A 22,720-nucleotide genomic window follows, 5' to 3' on the forward strand; every position below is an offset into this window, starting at 1 on the left:
CTAGAGCATGACAATCAATGTACTTTAGGCAGTAGACTCCACAATCACCACTCTGATAGTTTTGAGGTATCTCCTTTGCTGGTACTCGCACATGTGTGAAACATGTATAGGGGAATTTTCACTTGTCTTCAGTAGGTGCATACGTTTACAGAAGGTAAGGTAGCATAACAGCCAGAGGCTCCACAGCTCCGTCAATAGTGGTATTAGAGGCATGAGTCGCCTCATGACTATCCCATATTGTGATATGCCTCGTCAGAAATGATACTCAGATAGCTACTTAATGGTTCTTGCTGATGTGCAACATTGAGTACAAATGGTCGACTTCATAGGCCCACGTCTTTTCAGTTTTACGGATCGTTAATTCTCCTGTGTAGTATGAAAACGTACCAGGTGGTAGAAGTCTGCCAGAACCATCTGCATTCGGTTCAGACTTAAAGAAGTCATTGTAGTCGCGTCTCCAAGTCGTAGCAAACATTGAGTTGAGGAAGCAAAGCCGATCTGACCAAAACCACTTTGGATGCTTAGCGAATCGAAGCCTCAGTAAGTTAATATAAGCTTCCATGTGCTGCACTGATAAAAATCAAACATTAATGAAGTCTAAAATTAAAGCTACAAATAAAGTCTACAGATAAAATCTACTAATAAAGTCTACTGTTGCATTATACGAGTATATTTTCACAAAATGAGTTAAAAAACCCAAACCATGTTAGCTAGCCATTGCTTCGATGTTCGCAGTAAGAAGTACCATTCGATCATAGAGAATTTTGTACGTTTTGGCCATATCCTATAAATAAACAAGTCAATCAAAGGAAAATAAGGATATAAATCAATCTACTTATGGGTATGCTTTAAAAAAAATCCATTACGGGTCCGATTTCACAAAATCCATTAGAACCTTGTGCTTCTGCTTAATACCGCTTTGATCGAAAGGATCATATCCACGATCTTGGTAAGGACCCAGCGTTGGAATGATTGTCTTTGAGGTGCTATTTTCTTGGAAATGACTATTTTGTGTTGCAGCAAGCTTACGATTCGTCTCACTCTTTGCCCGGGCCACTATCAGGACCGCTGCTCTCGTTTTACTATTTTCTCTACCTGAATCCCGTTGAAATCAACATCACACATCGCTGGGTCAAGTTCCACAACACTTGTTTCTGGGTTTTCTTCTAGGTCCACAGTAGCCTGCTTTGCTTTTACAGCCCCGAGGGCATTAACACTCTCACTTATACCAACGTTGGCATCACCTTTCTTACTATCATCTTCTTTCTCTGAATAATTCTGCAATTTAATGTGTCAAACAGGAATAAATATTCAAATGACAACACCAGTTTTACAATTTAGTAACATGTTTCACAACTAAACATAAATGAAAGTCTGTAAATTGGAAAAAACAAGTTTTGAAAACATAAGTAAATAAGTTCACACAGTACAGAACAATATTAAACATGTTCGAAATTCAAGTGACTTCGTTATTATTAATTGTTTCTATCTTTCGATGATTTTTTCATGTAACGTTTTTGTATATTCGGAGGGCTTTTGGTACTAACCCCTTCACGCCTTGTGTTGATGGTGTCTTTCTGCTGGCTCGGATCCACAGTGTTTTTAACCTCTTCGTCAGTATGCTTTGCTGTCCTTGTTGTCACCGCCTCCACTGCATGATCTACTGCTTCTACATTATCGCTGAGGAGTTTGATCTGCTTTTCACAGCTACCAAGTTCAGCATCAGAGGCGGACCTACATGTACCCACACTGTGTCAGTTGACACAGTATAAATTTGTTTTTTTTACCACATTTATAATTAACTTTTTCAACCCACGTTATTTGTTCCTTATCAAATATGACACAGTATAACATGTTATAATCGATGCTTTGTCATTACTTAATTTAACTTTTGATAAAGCCCATTAAACATTTAACTAACGTCCACCCATTATAAATAAAGTCTTTTTACACATAATTAACAATTTAAGTATCTCACATTGCTAGTATGTGGGCATAACTAAGTTTTTATAACTCTATATATATTTTTTATTTATTCATAAAATAAGACACAACAGGTGATATTATTAAGAGTTCCACATTGGTAAAATATGAGCATAACTAAAACTTTATAATATTATATATACCTTTCATTCTTCATTGAATAAGTCTAATGTTAAAAAAAAATGTTTATAAAAAAAATTCATGGAATAAATCTTTATTTCAATAGTTTTGTTGTCTTTGTTTTATTATATAAAATAAATAATTTGTTTATTTTATTGTAATTACATATACAGATAGAAAAAAGTATTCCAGACTATTACATATGAGTTTGTCACTGAAAGATTTCAGAATATGAAAAATGGTATAGGAAAGATCGTATAATGATTTTATAAGGTAGATTAATTTTGTAAAATTTTTATATTAATAAAAAAATTATTACTAATATTATAATTATGTTTTGACCCAGGTTAAAAAAATTCCTAGGTCCGCCACTGTTCACCATCTTGGTTGAGAAGCTTTTGAAGCATTGGTTGAAGTGCGCTTTCATAGTAGCGATAACTCCGTCCCCTTGATCACCCATGTAAGAGGCAGCAGACGCAGCGACTGTGCAGGGTTTCTTCCAGCTTGATTCATCTGAGGGAAAGCTCTTTTTCTCTACTTTGACGGTGTATGAACCCAGAACACCTTCCTGAGGCCAATTTAGGGTTAAAGAATGCATTGACAACACTGAAAATGTTGGGATCTTTGTTGCTCATCATCCCAAACTGGAAACATATCCGCCAAGTCCTTAACCACGCAGCTCTATATGCGAGCCTAGAAAATGAAGCCTGCTTCGAAAGTCAACATATGAAATCTACTACTGAAGTCTACTACTGAAGTCTACTACTGAAGTTTATTCGTTAACGAAAAGTAAATGAATTCTTCTAATGAAGTCTACTAGTGAACAAAACTTCTAAATGAGAAGAATAAAATGTATTTTAGCATGTTGGCTTTGACGTTCTTTCGTCTTCTTGATCCTTTGTAAGCCAGCAGAAGAGGTGGTTGTTCATTTGGATTTAGGGTTAAACAATGCATTGACAACACTGACAATGTTGGGATCTTGTTGCTCATCATCCCAAACTGGAAACATATCCGCCAAGTCCTTAACCATGCAGCTCTGTATGCGAGCCTAGAAAACGACAATTCAAACAAAATGAAGTCTGCTTCAAAAGTCAAGATTTGAATTATACTATTGAAGTCTACTACTGAAGTCTATTCGTTACCGAAAAGTAAATGAATTCTTCTAATGAAGTCTACTAGTGAACAAAACTTCTAAATGAGAAGAATAATACTTATTTTAGCATGTTGGCTTTGACGTTCTTTCGTCCTCTTGATCCTGTGTAAGCCAGCAGAAGAGGTGGTTGTTCATTTGGCAATGGGTCTCTAAATTCAGCAGAAAAATCCAGAAGAGCATATTATTCCCATACTTGAAGAGCTTGCACAAATCCTTCTATAGTGATATTTTTGCTGAGATCTTTTTCCTAGACAGACTTGATCAGATGCTGAAAAGCAAGTCTTCCCCATGGGAAACTCTTAAAACCTTTGAGATCTACCACGAGTTTGGCATGGCTAGTATTCGTGGGTGAGCCAGGTTTTGTTGGTATGATAAAAGCAGCGTAGATCCCAAGGTATCCCAAACACAGCCTATCATTCCGAGACCATGATGAGTAGTTGGAACAGGATTCTATATTATCAAGGGTGTTTGGCCCTAGAGCGACATTGACCCCCATTTGCTCCAAGAATACCCGCATGTCCTCCAAAAGCTCAAGCTCAGGGAGAGCCAGATCATTCACATACTTGCAGTTGAGTCCTATGATTTCCTCGAACTCATGGAATGAAAATTTCACTGGAGAGGTACCAATCAAGCTCCAGATCTCGTACCTCTGATTGCAAACTATCTGAAAGGTGAGAATGTGGTGCACCAGCCTAGACGCCCAACCAAAATCCAAGTCGTGGAACTTTAAAAAGACACCCAACGGTGACTCATAAATCTCTTCCCATTAATATTCTCACAGAGCTTCCCGTAGTGTAGGAACCAGCTTATAATCATCAGCATAATAGTCAATGCTTTTGTCTGGGAGTGGCTCACCGCCTTTAGTATACAACCTTCACGGGAATTCATGGGCCGCCATTATCTTACACAGTATTCTACAACAAACGGTTTAACAATTGTAATCACAAGCCTGATAAAAAGAAACGGTTTAAAACTATAAGCGAATGCAGTCTACTATATTCAAAATAAAGTCTACTTAGTACAATTAGAAGTCTATTCAAACATCAAGAAGTCTACAAAAACCAAACGAAGTCTACTCAAAACTACAGAATATGAAGTCTACTATAGTCAATTAATCTAAAAGGAATCTACAAGGCAGATAGTGGTTACCGGCATGATGAGATGCAACCGGCGGCGACGTGGTGCAACCAGATTGGCAAAAATATACTATATATTGTCACCCGCCGAGACGAAGATAGAGGAACATAGAGGAAGATAGAAGAATATAGAGGAAAAGCTATCTATATAGCTTCGGAATGACATCTCTTTACCGTTTTAAATCAGGAAATGACGACAGAGTCAAGCGGCGAAAGCAGATCTGCTAAAAAAAACCCTAACTTCAGATCTGGCCACTAGTGATGAACACGAAGTGGTGATGAATACGGAGGAATAGGGAAGCAGGGGGATGGAGATGGATGAAGATGGAGGAAGAAAACTTGCATGGAACGGGTTATCAATGTCGGTGAGGAGTATATCGGCAGCGGCATTGAATAATAACATAAATCGCCTTCGAGAGCTGGCGCTTTTTTTTCAAAGGGAAATCCTCGACGGTTCTTTATTTTTACAGTATCTGTAAAATCCTATATATAGTCTGGGTAATTCTGTTCAGTTAGAAGAATATTTCCTCGGTTAGGTAATTATTATTCAGTACAATATGGTTTACGGGAAGTATTTTTTAGTTACGGGAAGTTTATTTGTTAGGGGATGTTATTTTTGGTTCAATTCTAGTTAAATTCCCGGTAAAGTTAATTTATTCGGTTTATCAGACTTCCATATTGAAGTCTACTAAATCAAATATTTTGCTCTTCTTAATTTGAAATCATAAATTTAAACTTATGAATATGAAATAATAATTTATATACATTAGGATTACCAATTTCTAATTTATGATTGCAAATTTGAAACCAAAATTATTTTTAAAATTAAATTTTATGATTTAGTTGCATAGTAGACTTCATAAGTCTACTAGTAGACTTTTAACTGTCTAAAGTAAACTTCGTCAGAGTTTAAACCGTAATTAGGACATCTATTTTTTATTTGGTCATATAGGTTATTTTTGTCAAATGTTGCATCAGAGATCTACTTTTGTATTCAAAATCAATATTTAAGTTATTTTTTACAAAAACTCCTTTTTTATTTCAAAAACATTTCTTGCAATATATTCAAAATCAATATTTAGGTCATTTTTTACAAAAACTCCTTGTTTTATTTCAAAAACATTTCTTGCAAGCGACTCCATATATGTTATATATGTTAAGAAATAAACAATTTCCGATGAAATAATTGTATCGTTTGATTTTTCTTTTCATGATTTTTTATTTAGATTATTGAGTTTCCTAAAGGAAAATTAGGTGGGATAGCATTCTCCAGAGTTTTATTTAGGTAGATTAAAACCTATTTTTTTAATCGTGAGCAAAGACATCAAACCCCCTCATCAAATTTAAACAACACCTGTTCTTTTAAACCACACCAATAAAACTTTTATAGATTCTGACAATTTCTATTTTCAACACCACCATAACTTTTGCTACAAAACATTTAGTTGAGCTCGTTATTTATCTTTTTTAAAAAAATTTTGAATTGATTCTCTTTCTTTCAAAACTTATCCAGAAAATCTCATTTCAAAAAATCTCTCAACTATTGGAAACTCAATTTCATTTTCAGACATCCACATAATTCTCTACTCTCTATTTCTACGGCGAGGTCTTGTCCGTCCATCTTATTGCTCCTTTCGTTTTCTACGACGAAGCTCTACCATCCCTCGTTTTCTCCGGTTCATCACCTTCCATAACATTGCTGATTTTTTCGCCTGCCAAGTACTTGTGCCAGGTACCGTTTTGATATCTGGTTTTCTTTTGCTTCTTTCTACTATTTCTGTTATGTTTATTGTTCTCGTTTTTCTTCAGTATTATGTCCTTGTTCGCTATTTTTTCACATCTGGGTTTCTTGATTTTGTAGATCTAGAATTTTCAAATCTTACTTATGTAGTTAACTATTTACACTATCTTTAGTAATCATCTACTCATGATTCCTGCCAATTTGTACTCTGTATTTTTCCAGTACAATTGTCTTTTTGTTTGTTATCCACATCTGGTTTACAATGTATTCAGATCTAGGATTTGTAGATCTTACCTTCAATATATAACTATTGTCATCGTCGTTAGTAAATGTCTACGCACGTATTCAGTTAGTCTACAGAACTACTATACATGAATAATCAACTATTCTTTTGAATAACAGTAGTTATTTACGTCACAGTAGTAGTTATTTAGTCAGTAGCTAACTATTTGACTGTTTTGTGTTTAAAGGGATATGTATACTCTTCAACAATCCGAACCCACACCGTTTGCAAACAATGTGCTCCCCAGATTCGTGATGCACTCATTGATATTTTTGAAAGAGTTGGTAGGGTATCGGCCAACGATGCTTGTCCATTTGCTTGTTCATGTAAGTTTTGACAGTTCCATCATCTTTTTCATTGTTATCGATATCTGGTTCTCTTGATTTTGTAGATCTAGAGTAGTTAACTATTTTTATATGCATACTGAGTAAGTAGTAACAACATTGAATATGGTCATTAGTAATCGTCTACTCTTATCATCTATAACAGATACAATAAATAGATACTCCATATTCAGTTAGTCTACATAACTACTATGCACATATATCCAACTACTAGTATAACTATCAGTAGTTAACTACATTACGATAGTAATCAGTTTACAATAGTTAACTTTTTGCCATTTTTCCTTTGTAGGGATATGTGTTCTCTTCGATGTGAACCCACACCGTTCAAAAATAATGTGCTTCTCCAAATTCACGATGCACTCATTGATGTCTTTGTAAAGGTTGCTAGAGAATCTGCAGAAGATGCTTGTTCATTTGTTTGTTCATGTAAGGTTTTAAACCAAACATTCAAGGAACCATCTCTCATCAAGGCGCTCAACCTATCTGCCTTCATTAAACAGCTCAACTTAATAAAGTGCTACCCTGAATTCTTTGAGTCAGCGAAAATGGATAACTACCAATAATCGACTTTGAGTAGTAGCTATCTAATCGAAGTAGACAATTATTAATACTTACTTAAGTATTAGAATCAACTTTCAGTTTTATGGAGAAAATATACAACTACTAATAATCGACTTGGAGTACTAGCTATCTAATCGAAATATGTTACAAAGTAGTCACCATCTCCGTGTCATTCAAACGAAGTTTTATTTTAAACATAGTCACCTACTAGTAGTCTTCTACTAGAAATATATGAACACAACAAACATAAGAATTAGAATTAAAAGGGACGTCTATACTGAAGTAATAGATGACTAATTGGTATATGTATGTTTACTTTTAACTTGGTGCAACTATAGAAAGTATCGTCCATAATATATCACATTTTCAGAGTGAGAGAATGTTTGTCTGAGGGGAATGCAACTTTTTATGAAAATAGTTGTCTACCACATATCCACATACTCTGAGCTAATGATTTTCTATGAAAATAGTCAACTATGACTATAAAGTTACCATTGTGACACCTCCCAAGACACCTGCTGCAAAGTTTTGTCGCATTCCACAAATTTCTCTGTGTCATTCAAACGAATTGGATCAACCACATTTCAACCACAAAGTAAGCAACTATGACACATTATATTAAAGCTGACTATGATACAAACACTAAATAGTTGACTACGTTACCTTCATTTCTTCTCGGGATGGGATCTTTATTTTCTTTGGTCGACCATGTGGTCAACGCATTACTGGAGGAAGTAGTTCTGAGACACCATAACATACATGAGTTGGTACTAGGTGGAATGATTATTCATAAAGGGATCTCCAAAAACTAGTTGTGTACACTTCTCCCATAAGCTTCTCGTTTGCAATGTTGCTATAAGAAGAAGTTGCCGATAACTTGTTATGTACACCTCTCTCCTATTCTGTTGTAAACTTCATATTCATCGTGGCCGACAACAACCACCTACATTTTAAACATAGTCACCTATTAGTAGTTGTCTACTATAAATATACGAATACAACAAACAAAATAATTAAAATTGAAAAGAATGGCTATACTGAAGTGATAGGTGACTACTTAGTATATGTCTATTTACTTTCAACTTGGTGCAATCATAGAAAATATCGTTCATAATGTCTCATAACTTTAGAATGAGAAGATGTTCATCTGAGGCGGATGCAACTTCTTTATGAAAATAGTCGTCTACTACATAACCGCATACTCTGAAAAAATATTTTTTATGAAAATAGTTAATTATTTCATAAAGTTATCTCAGATTTTAAATGATTTGAGCAAAAAGACACCGTGTATAATTTATTAAGAAAATACGAATTATAACGCTAAAAATCAGAAACTTTGAATGTTTGGTTCATGGATGTTGTGTTAATGGCTATTTATCTAATCCACTAGGGTCCTCTCGAAATTAATCTAGTCGTACACGTAGTACTAAACGACAATAACGTTTAAAGCTTGCTAAAGTAACAATAAAGTTTACGTTGCTATTGTTTCATAAAATAGTTAACATCTGCGTCTTGGTGAGTTGGTGTGGTCCCAACCTTGGTCAAAAAAAGCAATGTATAGATTTAGAGAATAAGAAGTGTAATGTCATTTTTACATATTTTTTATTGTTGATTTCTGCTACACATTTAATTGACTGCTTTTCTATAGTATTCACTTAATTTGTTCTACCATAAGTAATATTAATGCAAATCACCCTTTCCTAAAAAGAATCTTCCACCAAAAATGTCTTTAATTCCCCTTTTACTTAAAATGGGAAATTGATTAAACTACTGACTCACTATTGATTCTATCGGTATGCTATATGGAAGACTCTCTCTCTGTTCTCTCTCTCAAAATCTTTCTCTCTCTCAAAATCTTTCACAGAGAGAGTGTTTTCTCTTTTTTGATTTTCGACTGATCGGATGATAAATTCTGGCAAAGTCCGGAGTTCTTTCGGCTATGTCCGATTTGTTTCCGGTTTTAATCCGGCTTCTCTTCCGACTCGGTTCAGATTTGTTTGTTTTGTTTTAGTTTCAAATCTTTTGCAGATCAAGGAAGTTATCCGATCCTGGAAATGTTGGCGATTTAGTTTTTGGATCTCTTGACCATTCAATCGTCTAGAGTAATTCCTCGCCTATCCTTAAAGGATTTAAAAGGCGACGTGTGTCTTCTCGATTGTTTTGGCAAGTCGAAGCAGTTGATTGGAGTGGCGTATGACGATTCGGTGTATTTCACCGCGTTGTATGGTTGCCCGAGGAATACGACGGTCTATTTCAACTGAGGTTTTCTGGTGATCCAATCTCAATCAACTAATTCCGGCGACATCTGCAAAAGAGACCTTCTACGGTGGGTTTTGTTGAGGATTTTGGCTGGTTTGGTGGAATTAAGTGGAGAACCATGTTGATTACATCGAAATTGCCTACGATAGTGTTGCAGCGGTGGTTTGGCGATGCAACCAGACGATGCTCATCTGCCTTTTTTTGCACAACACCTGTCCAACACGTGTCTACTTTTAGCTCAACTTTATATTTTTGTTTTGTGCTAATTTTGTTGGGCTACTGGACTGTATTTAGTGTAAAAATGTTGGGCTTTAAACAACAAAAATCATTGGTAGATTTGTGCTCATTTATTGGACTTGAAAATTTGCAGACAAAAAAAAAAAAAAAAAAAAAATTGCAGAGTTGTTGCAAACATTTAAAAAGAGGTAGTGATTTTCCTAAAGTTAATAAAAAAAGTTGCTTTTATTAATTCATGATTTAAGTTTCAATTTTAGGTTTTGATATCATTTATTGGGCTTTTCCAAGCCTATGTCTAACTCTTCAATTAGTATGATATTGTCCGTTTTGGACCCAACTAGTAAAAGCCGCACAGATTTGGTTTTGAGCTCCTTCCCAAAAGGCATCATACAAATTAGAGTTGGACATTACTTATATACTCGACCATATTGGTCTAAACTTCGGATGTGGAACATTGGATTGATTCCCAACAATCTCCCCCTCAAGCCAAAGACCCTATAACTCTTGATCTCTAACCTACAACGATACTTAGTACCATCTTGTACATCTTAATCGCAAGGTCATCTTGAGGGTTTCTCTCCTACACCGAACATTCAGTCCAATCTCACTTCTCCAGGTCCATTTTTTTTCTTGACCTTGGCTCTGATACCATTTATTGTGCTTTTCCAAGCCCATGTCCAACTCCCCTATTAGTATGATATTGTCCGCTTTGAGCCCAACTGGTAAAAGCCGCACGGATTTGGTTTTGGGCTCCTTCCCAAAAGGCCTCATACTAATTGGAGTTGGACATTACTTATATATTAGACCATATTGGTCTAAACTTCGGATGTGGGACTTTGGATTGATTCCCAACAATTGGATTGTGCACACATTTCTTTTTCACCCTTTATTTTTGGTACATCGTTTGCATGTTGAATGTTCTGATATTAAATGTTATTGTTTCAACCATTGTTTCTATTTTAATTTATACTAACCAGTATAGAGTATTTTGGAAGTATTTTACGTTGATAAATTAACTACCTAGCACAAAATGTTTTTGTATTAAGTTTTTTGGGTTTCTAATTTAAAACCAATTAGCAATGAGTGGATTGGTCCAAATTTCTAATATATTACCCAATATGTATCCCAACTTTCAATGTGGGATATTCTCATATGCCCTCTCGAGATAGTAGTAGGCCGTCTAGCCATTAATCTCTGTAATATTCTATCATAAGATTAATTTTAGGTAAGATTAGTCGAGTAATTTGGGTCGGACCAATTTCGATTAAGATCGATCGGGCCTCTTTCAATAGGTCAAATCAAGTTCAGTTCAAATTGAGCAGCGTGTGATCGGATTCTGATATTATGTTAAGCTTTCTGGTAAAAAAATGAATTGGCCTAAGTCCCTTATATATTATCCAAAATTTTTTCCAACTTTTAATGTGAGATATTCTCACATTTTATTTACTGTATGATATTACTTTTGTAAAATCTGTACATTTGGTTTGAGTTTCTGAATCACTTCATGTGTTTATACTGTTAAAAAAAACTAACCACATTAGACATATAAATTGATTTTGTAGGTACAGTTTTTATCGAATGTGATTTGTGTTCAATTACCATATAATATGTATTTAGGGGCGGATCCAGAAAAAATTTAGATGGGGCATCATTTTATAAATATTAAAAAAATATATCAGAACAAACTTAATATGAATATATAATTCTAGTGAAACTATATCAACAATAAAGTCGTTTCACCTTTCATTTTTGTGTGGACTTTAAATATTGAATTTGTTGTTACTTTTCAGTTAAATTGAGCAGCATGCTTTTTAAACTGGGAGAACTTTCTTTTTTGCCATTAAACTAAAAACATTTTATTTAAAATTTAAAGTTATTTAAGAAAAAATAAAAACAGTAGGAGGCACGTGGGCGGATGTAGATGTGGCAGGATAAATTTCACATGCCTCCTATTCTTTTTTATTTATTTATTTATACTGAATAAACTTTAAATAAATTTAGTTTAGTATATTACTTTAATGGGTTTATAAAAAATGCTCCCAATTATAAAAAATATGCATTCTATTGAAAGTGTCCACAAAAAAAAAGTTCTAGATCCACCAGTGTACCCCGTCCGTTTTGTTTGTGTGTAACCATCAACGAAAGAGAAGAAAAGCATGGAAAACAATAACAATGGTGGCACAAAAAAGTTTTTTTTAAATAGACCAATGGTGGCACTAAAACAGACGGTATGCGTACAATTCAAAAAGAGCAAGCATATTTTCGATTATTGTATATTTTTTGTTTATTGTATCATTTTTTTGTATAATTAGAGAGCATCCAAGCATTTATTTTATTGGACCGAGGTTTGATGCTCTTTTCATATTAAAATTCATTTTCACAAAGTTCGCTATACCTTTAGGTCCCTTACGTTTGAGATTCTGTGTGCACTTAGCGTTTTAGCGAGTATCATTTCACAAAAAGAGTTATCAAAAATTAGAATATAAATGCTGATTCTTTTGGTTATTACTTTGCTTGAAGAAAGATGATAAGAAAAATCTCAGAACATGTTTCATGAGATTCGCATTTATCAATCTTTTGCAAGCTTATAGATTCGCTTTATATCTTGTATAGATATACTAATTAATATCTTTATGTCACCTTCATGTTTTTTTTAAAATATTGTTTTGAATTTCAATTTCAGTAAACCTAATTTCGTTTTTAGTAAAAACTAAAAAGTAATAAAATAATGTCAATAAAGTACAAATTCAAACTTTAATTTGCTTATGCAGGGAATAAGGTTATTACTGATTTTTGTTTTAAAGTTCGTTTATAAAATTTTAACTAATACTTGTATTAAAACGGGGAAAATACTTGACACTTGACAAAAGAAAAAAAGAATAGTTCACAACTATCTCAAAAGTATGAGTAGCCTTAACACTTTACTACGTATATAAATAACGCCAAAATATGGATCATTCATCCTTTCACTTATACCGACGAAAACTGCCGCTACTAATTAAATCCTAAATTGTAATTATCCGTTACATGCATGGCTTCTTCACTAGCCAAACCCAACGAGAAAGGCAAGAACAAGTTCAAGATTCATGAAGACATTGAAGCCTCAGATTTTGTGTCCACTCATATTTGCATCAAACGTATTCCCTCCACGCAAGCACTTGATCGGGAAGTGATTCTACGACGCATACGCCAACGCCGATGCGTAAATAAGGTCAGATCGGTATTTCAAATACTGTGTGGTTTGCCACTTTTGGGCAAAAAACACGATGGTAATGACGACCACGATCACGATGGCACTTCCACATTGCCTTGACTCTTGAAATTGTTTCTGTGCTATTAGATGATGCCGTTGTAGTTTGTAAGTTGTAACTTGCATTAGTAGTTGTGAACTTGTGAAGTTGTACATATACTAGTATACTACTCTCATAGTTGTGAAAAATCAAACCCTATCATATCTATTGTTGAGAATTACTGTAAATTTTGGATTCCAGATAATTTGAAGCGTTCATATTTGTCCCACTATAAGGCGTTTAATAGCTAGATAAGCTATGATTATACAAAAAATGGCTCTTGTTTTTGGAAAGAAATTGAACCGGCCGGTTCATTATTATTTAACTAGGTAATTAATATTGGCGTGGTATAATATCAAAGTTTACTAGTGTAAGAAATTTTGTTGCCACTCTTTCTTTACTGGAAAAATAAGGTGATTTACCCGTAAGTTGGGAATTGGGATGGTATATCCATCCTTCCCTCTTGTTGCCTTATGTAACGTCATCTGGTAACCATGGATCATTCAATACCGATGTATATAATATAACCCACCCAATTTTGGTCCTCACACCGTGGTCTATCTAGAGCATTTCATATCCTTAAAACTATATTATAGTGTTGATTGGTTCACTCGCTATCATCTAAAAACGTTATGTTTACGATTGGTAGTATTTAGTGGCGTTTTATAACAATTATAAAAATCGCTTCAAGCCACTCAGTATCGTTTGATACCGTTGACATTCAAAAACTTTTTTCTGCAAGCGTTTGTCATTGCGGGCAGTAGCGGATGGATAAAAATACAAAAACCACATTAGAAAAAAAATCATATTATAAATTTTTTTTTGAAACTCTAACCCTACTATATTTGTCTCCTATATATAAACTCTAGTTCTACCACTTTTTCTAATTCTAGTCTTTGTACCCTAATCATGGCTTTTATACCAGTTGAAGAAAGTGAAGACACAAGTGTAAGTGCTATAATATTTTAGAGACATCTGACCTATTAAAGAAATTTTACATCATGCATAGAACAAATCCTGAAAATCCACGTATTACAACAAAAAAATTTTCAATTTGTTACATTACTGGATACAATTTTGGATGATATTCCCAACAATTGAAATAAAACATGTCAATATAAAATTTATTAGGTTTTGAATAATTATTTAGTATTATTTATATTTTTTATTATGAATTATTTTAAACTAATAATTATGTATTTAGCATAATAATAATAATATAGTTTCTTTATTTTTTATAATTATATATTATGTTTATTTTGGTAACCGCTAATACATCCGCTGATTAATTAGTTAGTCAAAATGTCTTGCAAACACATCTGTTTTCAACAGCTAAATCAGTCGTGCAAATCGCTAAATAATACTAAAAAGTGTAATTGCCTGTTTCCGCAAACTCCACACTTATAACCACAACCGCTGCATTTAAACCAATCATGCCAGATCCTTGACCGTCTACTTTTTCATGGATATGCTATTTGAAAATGCTAAATTTCAGAGTAGTTTGGTATTTATGGTTCTTTAAGTTATTCGGCAAGATTGTTGAACTGTACGTAAATTCTATATTTCTTTCCAAACCTCAACTTAGCTTCATATTCAACAAGTCAATAATAATCATATCCTCGGGCCTGACGTTCATATTGTGCATTTTGTATAAACTAAACGGAAACAATATATATTTTAATATTTATTGTTATGACACTTAAAAATTAGTTTAGATTGATATGATCCTTAACATGTAATACTTGAAATTCGAACATATATATAATTAACTTTGGAAATCAAATACGAAAATTCGAACTTGTTTTTGTAACAACGACCAAATATACTTTACCTACGAAATTTATATATGCAATTTCCAGAGCCTGAAAATAAGAAAAATTACATAAGATATTGATTATAGATTGCTCATAGAAAAAGAATTAAAGAATTTGATAATTGTTTAAAGAGACAAAGTATTAGATGAAACTCACTAGGATCTGTTATGGCAATGATACCTGAGCCTCCGAAATAGCAATTCCAATAGTGTCTTCCTTGAGCTTGATAATAAAGATTCATGGCGACAGAAGCGTGATTAAGGAGATCATTAGGAGAATAACATGGACCTCCTTTGGATATAATTTTACAATCGACTTCAGAACATGCAAACTTTATGATTTCTAAAAGTTTTTTGTTCTTCGTAGCTGGTTTCGCCACACACCAATATCCATGGCTCTACAACAAAGAGCATAAAAACATATTTTCTGAACCGTTCTAAATATTTTAATACTGTTAACAAAAAAAGGATTTGTTTTTCATTATCTTTTCTGAGTAATCTTAAACATGTACCTCTGCGTTGACGTTCACGAAACTTCCTTCGAATTAAGAAAGACATCAAATAAAATTAAGATTGTTACATAACTAGGAAAATTTTACAATTATAGATAATTTAATTATAAATTCCATCAAATTTGATGATTAGTTACGATTAGATTACCCGAAAAAAAGGTATAAAAAGATTATGAAAAAAAGACATAGATGTGCGTTAGCCATGTTTGATTTTATTTTACGTCTGAAAGCTCCTCTATAGCTTAGCGTTGTATTACATTAGATTCAACCTATCTCTTATATATACAAAGGGAGATTTAAATAATATATAAATTTATTAATTAAACTACCTATTTTTAACTTATAATACTTATGCCTTTTTTGGAAAAAAACTTATAATACTTATTTGCCAAACTTAACAAAAGTAACTATATATCATTATTTTTAGACAACACAGGTCAAAATCTCGTAGGTATAAAATAAAGTGTGTGCAATCATATTCCACCAAATTATATTTTTAGGGGGTCTTGTTAGATCCTAATTACTTTTTGTAGATTGTGTTCGTTACTTTAATAATTTTAGAATTTATTGAATATACAAAGAGTTTATATATATATATTATAGATTAAATGTAGATTACAAACTTTTAGAATTGAATTTCATTATGTAGACATGATATTAAGAAATTAGAAACTGATTTATTTTGATATAAAATTGTGAAAATTATAATCCATGAGAGAAAGTAAAAATTTTATTTGTGTTTTATATTATATAAATAAATATTTATTTATGGTATGAAATATATGATTCAAACCTAAAAATTTTAGCTACCCAAATTTTTAACATATTTTGAAAACTTTATTATTACGTGAATGTAGATTAATACATATTATAAGTGTAAAAATGAGCTAACCTGTTTTTTTAATCTGTCTCAAAACAATCCACTATCTTGTATGTTTGTAATCCAACACGCCAAAAATCATAATTATAAAAATAACCCTAATCTAGCCTATCATATTCTCGTATAATATAAATAATTTTAGGCTAATTAATTCTAATAAGAAAATACAATAATAGATAAATTTATCATTTTTGTTATTATGAGAATATTTTTAAAATATTTAAATATATTTTAAATTAATATCATTTTATTATTTTTGTAAAGATACAACTAAAATTGATTTTATGATTTTGTTAAATTCTCTAGCCTACATTTAAGAAAATTCAAGTTAATATTAATTATATTCAAATTTTTAGAATTAAATATAAATATAAAATAAAATATATTTTATTAATATTATACTAAATTTGCTGTTTACTATATAATAACATATTTATTTATCATAATTTGTGTTATTATAAAAGCTATTATGTAAATTTCAAAATTTAAATTAAATATAAATTAATTTCTAATTTATTCTTTTTATAAAAATGCAATAGTAACTGAGTTTTTTAGACCATCTGCAGTAGGAATCTCTCACCATGTCTTTGACATTTAAAATAAATTAAAATAATTAGAAGAGAAGAGTGAATGAAATAAGTCTCCCAAATAAAAACTCTGAGAGATTTATGAGAGACTCTGAGAGATTTATGAGAGACTCTCAAACCATATGTTTTTTTATGATTGATTTTATTCTTTTTTAAAATTAAAATTAATAACAAATCTAAATTCTATTAAAATATTAATATTTATTTGTTGAGAGACTATTTTTTAAAGACTCATATAAGTGACCTAACCTATATCATAGAAAAAATAAATTAAACAAAATTAGTATTTAACTTTTGAAACTAAATATAGATATGAAAAACATAGATATGTGTTTGCTCGATCTCAATCCCCCGGATTTGCTGTCGTCTTTGCTACGTCTTCACTTGATCAGTCTTGGACAGTTTCAATGACAAACTGAGTTCAGGATATCAAGTGTTACGCCGGCGAAACAATCAGCTGCTCTTGCTTCTTCCATCTCCTCGAAGACGTGCAACATATTCAGCTACTCTTTAACTTGGGCTTGACCCAATATAATGACATGTCTTCCCGGTCTGAAGTTTATTCGGTTTCATACCGTTTGCCCTCTTTTATTTCGGTCAGCAACAATTAAAAGCTGTCTCCTCCATCCGAGTCCATTATTCCGCCTTCTCCTCGGTTTAGCTATTGATACCAGCTGGTTCCATCATCCTTTCCCCATCAAGCTTGCTGCTTCATTAATGAAGAAATATTATATCCGAATGGACTCCAAAAATCTCACCCAAATGTATTTTTATTCCGAGTTTACTGCCGGAAAATCTTGTGAATTTTTCTACCATTTTGTCTTCTTGCTTAGCGGTCTATACGTGACCAGATGAGGCAAAATCAGTAATAACATTTGAAAGTGACTTCTGGATTTGCCGTGAAGTTATTGATGCATTTACATTGTCTCATTTTTTTTGTCCATCTTCCATGATGATCTATTTGCTCTATGTTTTACTGATTCTATATATAATAATCGTAGAGAATGTTTAATTCCCTCTCTTTGTATGTTTGAAATTTAGATTAATGAAGAAAGTGTTGAACCAAAAAAAAATGAAAACATATAATTAATTTTAAATTAAACTAAATTAATCTGTTTGGCAATAGTAATAATATTATTGATAAAAAAAATAGTCTTAAATAAAAGTTTTTTGTTTAGATATAAAAGTGCTTCTATTTTAATAGTATAGATTTTTCTTATTTCATTAATTAACAACACAAACTTTTTATCTTTTATCAATTAGATTCAATTTGAAGTTATATAAGATTTAAAGTTTGGTTCTTAAATTGTCTCATTCTTTTAGAGATTGTTTGGGGATAATTTGGATCAGTTTCGAATTACAAAGCGTTATTCAAAATTGAACCATATTAATTATAAAACACACAATAATAATTTTTATTCTCTTAAATATATATATATTTCTATTTTGATTATTTTCTGTTTTTATATTACTTTACTTTTTTCTATTTTTTTAATTTACAGTAAAAACGTTACAATCTTTTTTTCCTTTTCAAAATAAATAACCAAAAATAAGAGAGTTTATATTATTACACTAGTTAACTTGTCCGCGCCAGACGCGGACTAATTTAATTTTTTATTTGATTTTTTGAAAATATAGTAGTAGTTTGGTTCTTTTTTTTATTGAATATGAATTTTATTGTTTGTAGACAATTGTCATAACATAGTTAGTTCCTGCAATTTTTTCAGACCTCTTTTCCATGTTTAGATCTTTGCTTTTGTTTAAGGACAAACAAATGTTTAAGTCTGGGGGAATTGATAACATCTGATTTTAACTACTTTCAATATCTTATGCAGGTGTTTTCAATCATTTTTAAAGGTTTTATAAGAGTTTTCCATGTTTTGGAGTTTTAAAAGGCTTTTCAGGAAATTTGGAGCTTTGGAGTGCATTTTGGAGCAAAAGTACATTTTTGGATAAATTCAGGCCGTCAGAATTTTTGCAACCAAATTTTGAGACATTATAGAGGAGACAACCAGCTTTCCAACACACTTGCAATCAAAGCAATCCAACGGTTAGATCTCCAGATATCATCAATGCACTGAAAGGTCAATCAACACGCCCAGTCAAGGACAAAAGCTTTCACCCGCGGCCAAGCTTGCTTCCCCCACGGCTCAGGTCCTTTCACCCCCGGTGGACCTAAGTCCGAACCTCATAAGCCCAACTACGGCCCAAGACACTTCCTGCACCCATTTTACAAGTCCTAGATGCCCAGACTTGAAGGAACACTATAAATACTCATTTTTAGGTCTTTTGTAAGGGAGCCTCTTTTTTCTCTTTGGGAGAGAACTCATTTGTAGGTTTAGGTTTTTTTTATGCATCTGTAGAAGCTTTTCATCACCACGCTGTCTTCAATAAGAGAAGTTTTTCTGCAACTTTTGTTTCTTTACTTTTTTTCTTTCTAGTTCTTAAACCGAGGATGATGTCTATCTCAGCCATGTCTGAGTACTCACCTAGTTGGGTGAAAGAGAAATCCGAAGGGATCCCATGTTCAAATGACATCTAGGTTTTTAGGAAATTTTTTTTTTGATTTTTACATGATTCTCCCATTCATTCAAATCTCAATGCGGTAACTCTGGATTGATCACCCAGAGTCCGATTAAATCCGAGCCACGAGAGTGTTGTATCTGGGTTACCTGAACTGGATCTTATGGACATCACCGTCGTAAGAGAAGAAAACTATCTACAGAGGATACGTAAGCCGAGATGGATTTCGATCTGAAATGCATGAGCTTGTTATGGCATGAGAGCGAGAGTTAATTGCCATGAATGAGTGATTAGATGATTAGGGTGACGAGAGTTGGCTAATCTTACAAGTGTTTATCCTAATTTTAGATTCATAGAAAGTCCTTGCCTAAATTCCTTGTGTTTTAGAACATGAACCCTAAAGATGAACCCTAATCCCATTATTATTGTTTTCAACCGATTTTATTTCCCTGTTTTAGTAGATTTATTGACAAACCAAAGCTCCTTTTTATTAGATTAGGTATACGATTGTTTTTAGCATCAGTTAGAAGTCCTCAACACACAAATCTATGTGGATTCGATCCCTAAGTACTACTGCGTTTGCTGTGCACTTGCAGCTTTTCTAGGGTAAAACTTGTGTTGCCCACTGCACCCACATCATCGAGTCAAGGATCTTCTGATGCAGTAGGGGATGAAGAAGGCACTGTTAGAGGAGAAACCGAACAAGATTGAGAAGGATGATTGGGACGATATGCAGGATCTAGTTGTTTCAACGATTCAACTTTGTCTCTCTGATGATATTACCAACTAGGTGATGAATATCACGACTTGCAAGGAGATGTGGGATAAGTTAGAGAATATGTAAATGTCAAAGTCGTTATCCAGCAAGCTGTCTGTGAAGCAGAAGCTGTACGGGTTGAAGATGGTAGAGACTGACGATCTTATTGCTCATATCAACATCTTCAACCAAAAAATTGGAGATCTTGAGCGTGTGGACGTTAAAATTGAGGATGAGGGTAAACCCATGATCTTGCTGTGTTATCTTCCTTCTCAGTTTGAGACATTGGTGACAGCCATTACAGTCGACAAAACGACTATTTCGCAGGAGATTGTTTGTACTTCGCTGCAATCTCATTGGGAAAGGCGGCATAATATTATCGTGGTTGAAAAGTTTCAGGGAGATGGTTGTACGTGAGTAGCAATCATCAAAGAGGAAGGCAGGAAAAGAAACAGGATGATAATAACAAGGACAAATCGAAATCTAAACCAGGGAAGAATTGCTTTGGTTGTGGCAAGAAAGGTCACTATCGAATAGATTGTCCTAACAGGAAACAAAACGCAGGTGGGTCAGGTTCTGCTAATACGGTTCAGAAGGAAGATTCAGAAGACAGTTTGAGTGATCTACTGGCTATGAATTCTGGTAGTCACATAGATTATTGGATACTAGATACGGGTGCATCATTCTATAAGACTCCTGACAGAGAATGGTTTGAGACGTATAGGGCTGGGAACATGGGTTCTGTTTTATTGGCAAACGACATGTCGTGTGGTATCGACATTGACTCATGTTACGATGTCCCAGCGGTGAAGAAGAATCTGATCTCCTTGGGTACTTTTCATACAAACGGATTCATACTCAGAGGTGATGAAGGTGAAGACGTTTTGAAAGTTTGTAAGGGAGATATGATTGTGATAAAGGGAAAGATGACAGCTGGGAACATCTACATGATGTTAAGGAGCGTGGTTATAGGTGGAGCTGCAGGTGTGGTGTCTGAATCAGAGAGTACAACCTTGTGATAGATGCGCTTGGGGCATATAAGAGAGCAAAGCTTGACTAAAATCCATAAAGAGGTCTTCTGGATGTGTTAACAAACTGTAAGATGGATTTCTGAAAGTTCTGTGTGATGGGTAAGCAGTCTAAGATTTCTTTCAAGACAGAACATCACACGACAAAGGGTCTTTTAGACTATGTCTAATTTGATGTGTGGGGTCCAACTCGGGAACTGTCATTGGGAGGATCTAAGTACTTTGTCATCTTCATTGATGATTTTTCCAGGAAGGTTTGGGTGTACTTCTTAAAGCAGAAATCTGAATTTTTGCTAATTCTAAGGTTTGGAAGGCTGAAGTAGAAAACTAGGTGGAGAACAAGGTTAAATATCTGAGATCATATAATAGCACGGTGTATACTGACAGGGAGTTCCAGAAATTTTGTGAGAACCATGGCATTCAAAGACACTTCACTGTCAGGTAAATACCACAGCAAAATGGTGTCAGTGAGAGGATGAACCCTACTATTGCAGAGAAGGCAAGGTGTTTGAGGTTGAATGCAGGGCTTCCTAAGCAGTTTTGGGCAGAGGCAATAAACCTGGAGGTCTGTTCTTATCAATAGGTCGCCAAGGAGTTCTCTAGAGGAAAAAGTTGTTGAAGAAGTGTGGACTAGGACAGATAGTGATTTGTCAAACTTGAAGATATTTGGATGTCCAGCTTATATGCTAGTTCCAAATAATGAGAGATCAAAACTGGATTCGAAATCCAAGAAGTGCATATTTCTGGATTTTGTAAAATGTGTGAAAGGCTTCAAGTTATATGATCCTGCTGATAAGAAAAGGGTGTTCAATTGAGATGTGGTCTTTGATGAGTAGTATATGGTGCAACAGGCGAGATCAGAACGAGTGCCTGTAATCATTGAGATTAAAACGGATTCTGGTACATCACAGGATGAGTCTAGTGAGACTAGACTAGTAGCAGAAGGTGATGAGAAACCTGTTGAGGTGGAGCAGGACGTTCAGCATAGGAAAGCAGAGGAGAGTTTTGCACTCACCAGACCAAGCGCATCACTAGACCGCCTGAAAGATTAAGGTTTGAAGATATGGCTACTTATGCTTTGGTGGTTGGCTCAGATGATCCAGCAAACTTTTGGGAGGTTCTAAAAAATCCTGAGAGAGATTGGTGGATTAAAGCTATGACAGAAGAGAATGAAAGCCTAGAAAAAAATCAAACATGGGATCTAGCGCCTTTACCAAAAGGCCAAAAATTGATAGGATGCAAGTGGATTTTCAAGGTAAAACCAGGGATGTCTGAGAAGAAAACAGTAAAGTACAAGGCAAGGTTGGTAGCAAGTAGTTACTCGTAGAGGAAAGGGGTTGATTAAAACGAGATTTTCTCCCATGTGGTTAGGCACACTTCTATTAGAGTTGTGCTAGATTTGGTAGCAAGCTGGTATTTTCATCTTGATCAGGTGGATGTAAAGGCAGCATTTCTTCATGGAGATCCGGACAAAGATATCTACATAGAGAAACCAGAGGAGTTTGTAAAA

The 22,720-nt window shown here is 33.7% G+C and overlaps 1 protein-coding gene across 1 annotated transcript; it reads right to left on the bottom strand.

Moving 5' to 3' along the window:
- Positions 1–277: 277 nt before the first annotated feature.
- LOC112083033 lies at positions 278–4,411 on the bottom strand. Its single transcript, XM_024150758.1, has 9 exons — positions 4,406–4,411; positions 3,514–3,980; positions 3,339–3,405; positions 3,071–3,151; positions 2,483–2,671; positions 2,127–2,149; positions 1,548–1,734; positions 1,096–1,278; positions 278–565 (listed from the first exon to the last, which is right to left on the bottom strand). Exons 1-9 carry the CDS (start codon positions 4,409–4,411, stop codon positions 278–280), a joined length of 1,491 nt encoding a protein of 496 aa, XP_024006526.1.
- Between the last annotated feature and the right edge of the window lie 18,309 nt (positions 4,412–22,720).

The sequence above is a fragment of the Eutrema salsugineum genome, unplaced genomic scaffold (assembly GCF_000478725.1).
Source record: "Eutrema salsugineum unplaced genomic scaffold, Eutsalg1_0 scaffold_7, whole genome shotgun sequence".
NCBI lineage: Eukaryota > Viridiplantae > Streptophyta > Magnoliopsida > Brassicales > Brassicaceae > Eutrema > Eutrema salsugineum.

Bases quoted from the DNA above. Each gene is read 5' to 3' on its own strand.
- LOC112083033 (XM_024150758.1), bottom strand. The intron at 1,279-1,547 runs GTTAGTACCAAA...ATTAAATTGCAG, and splicing joins TCAACACAAGGCGTGAAGGG to AATTATTCAGAGAAAGAAGA. The intron at 566-1,095 runs GTAGAGAAAATA...TTATCAGTGCAG, and splicing joins TTGATTTCAACGGGATTCAG to CACATGGAAGCTTATATTAA.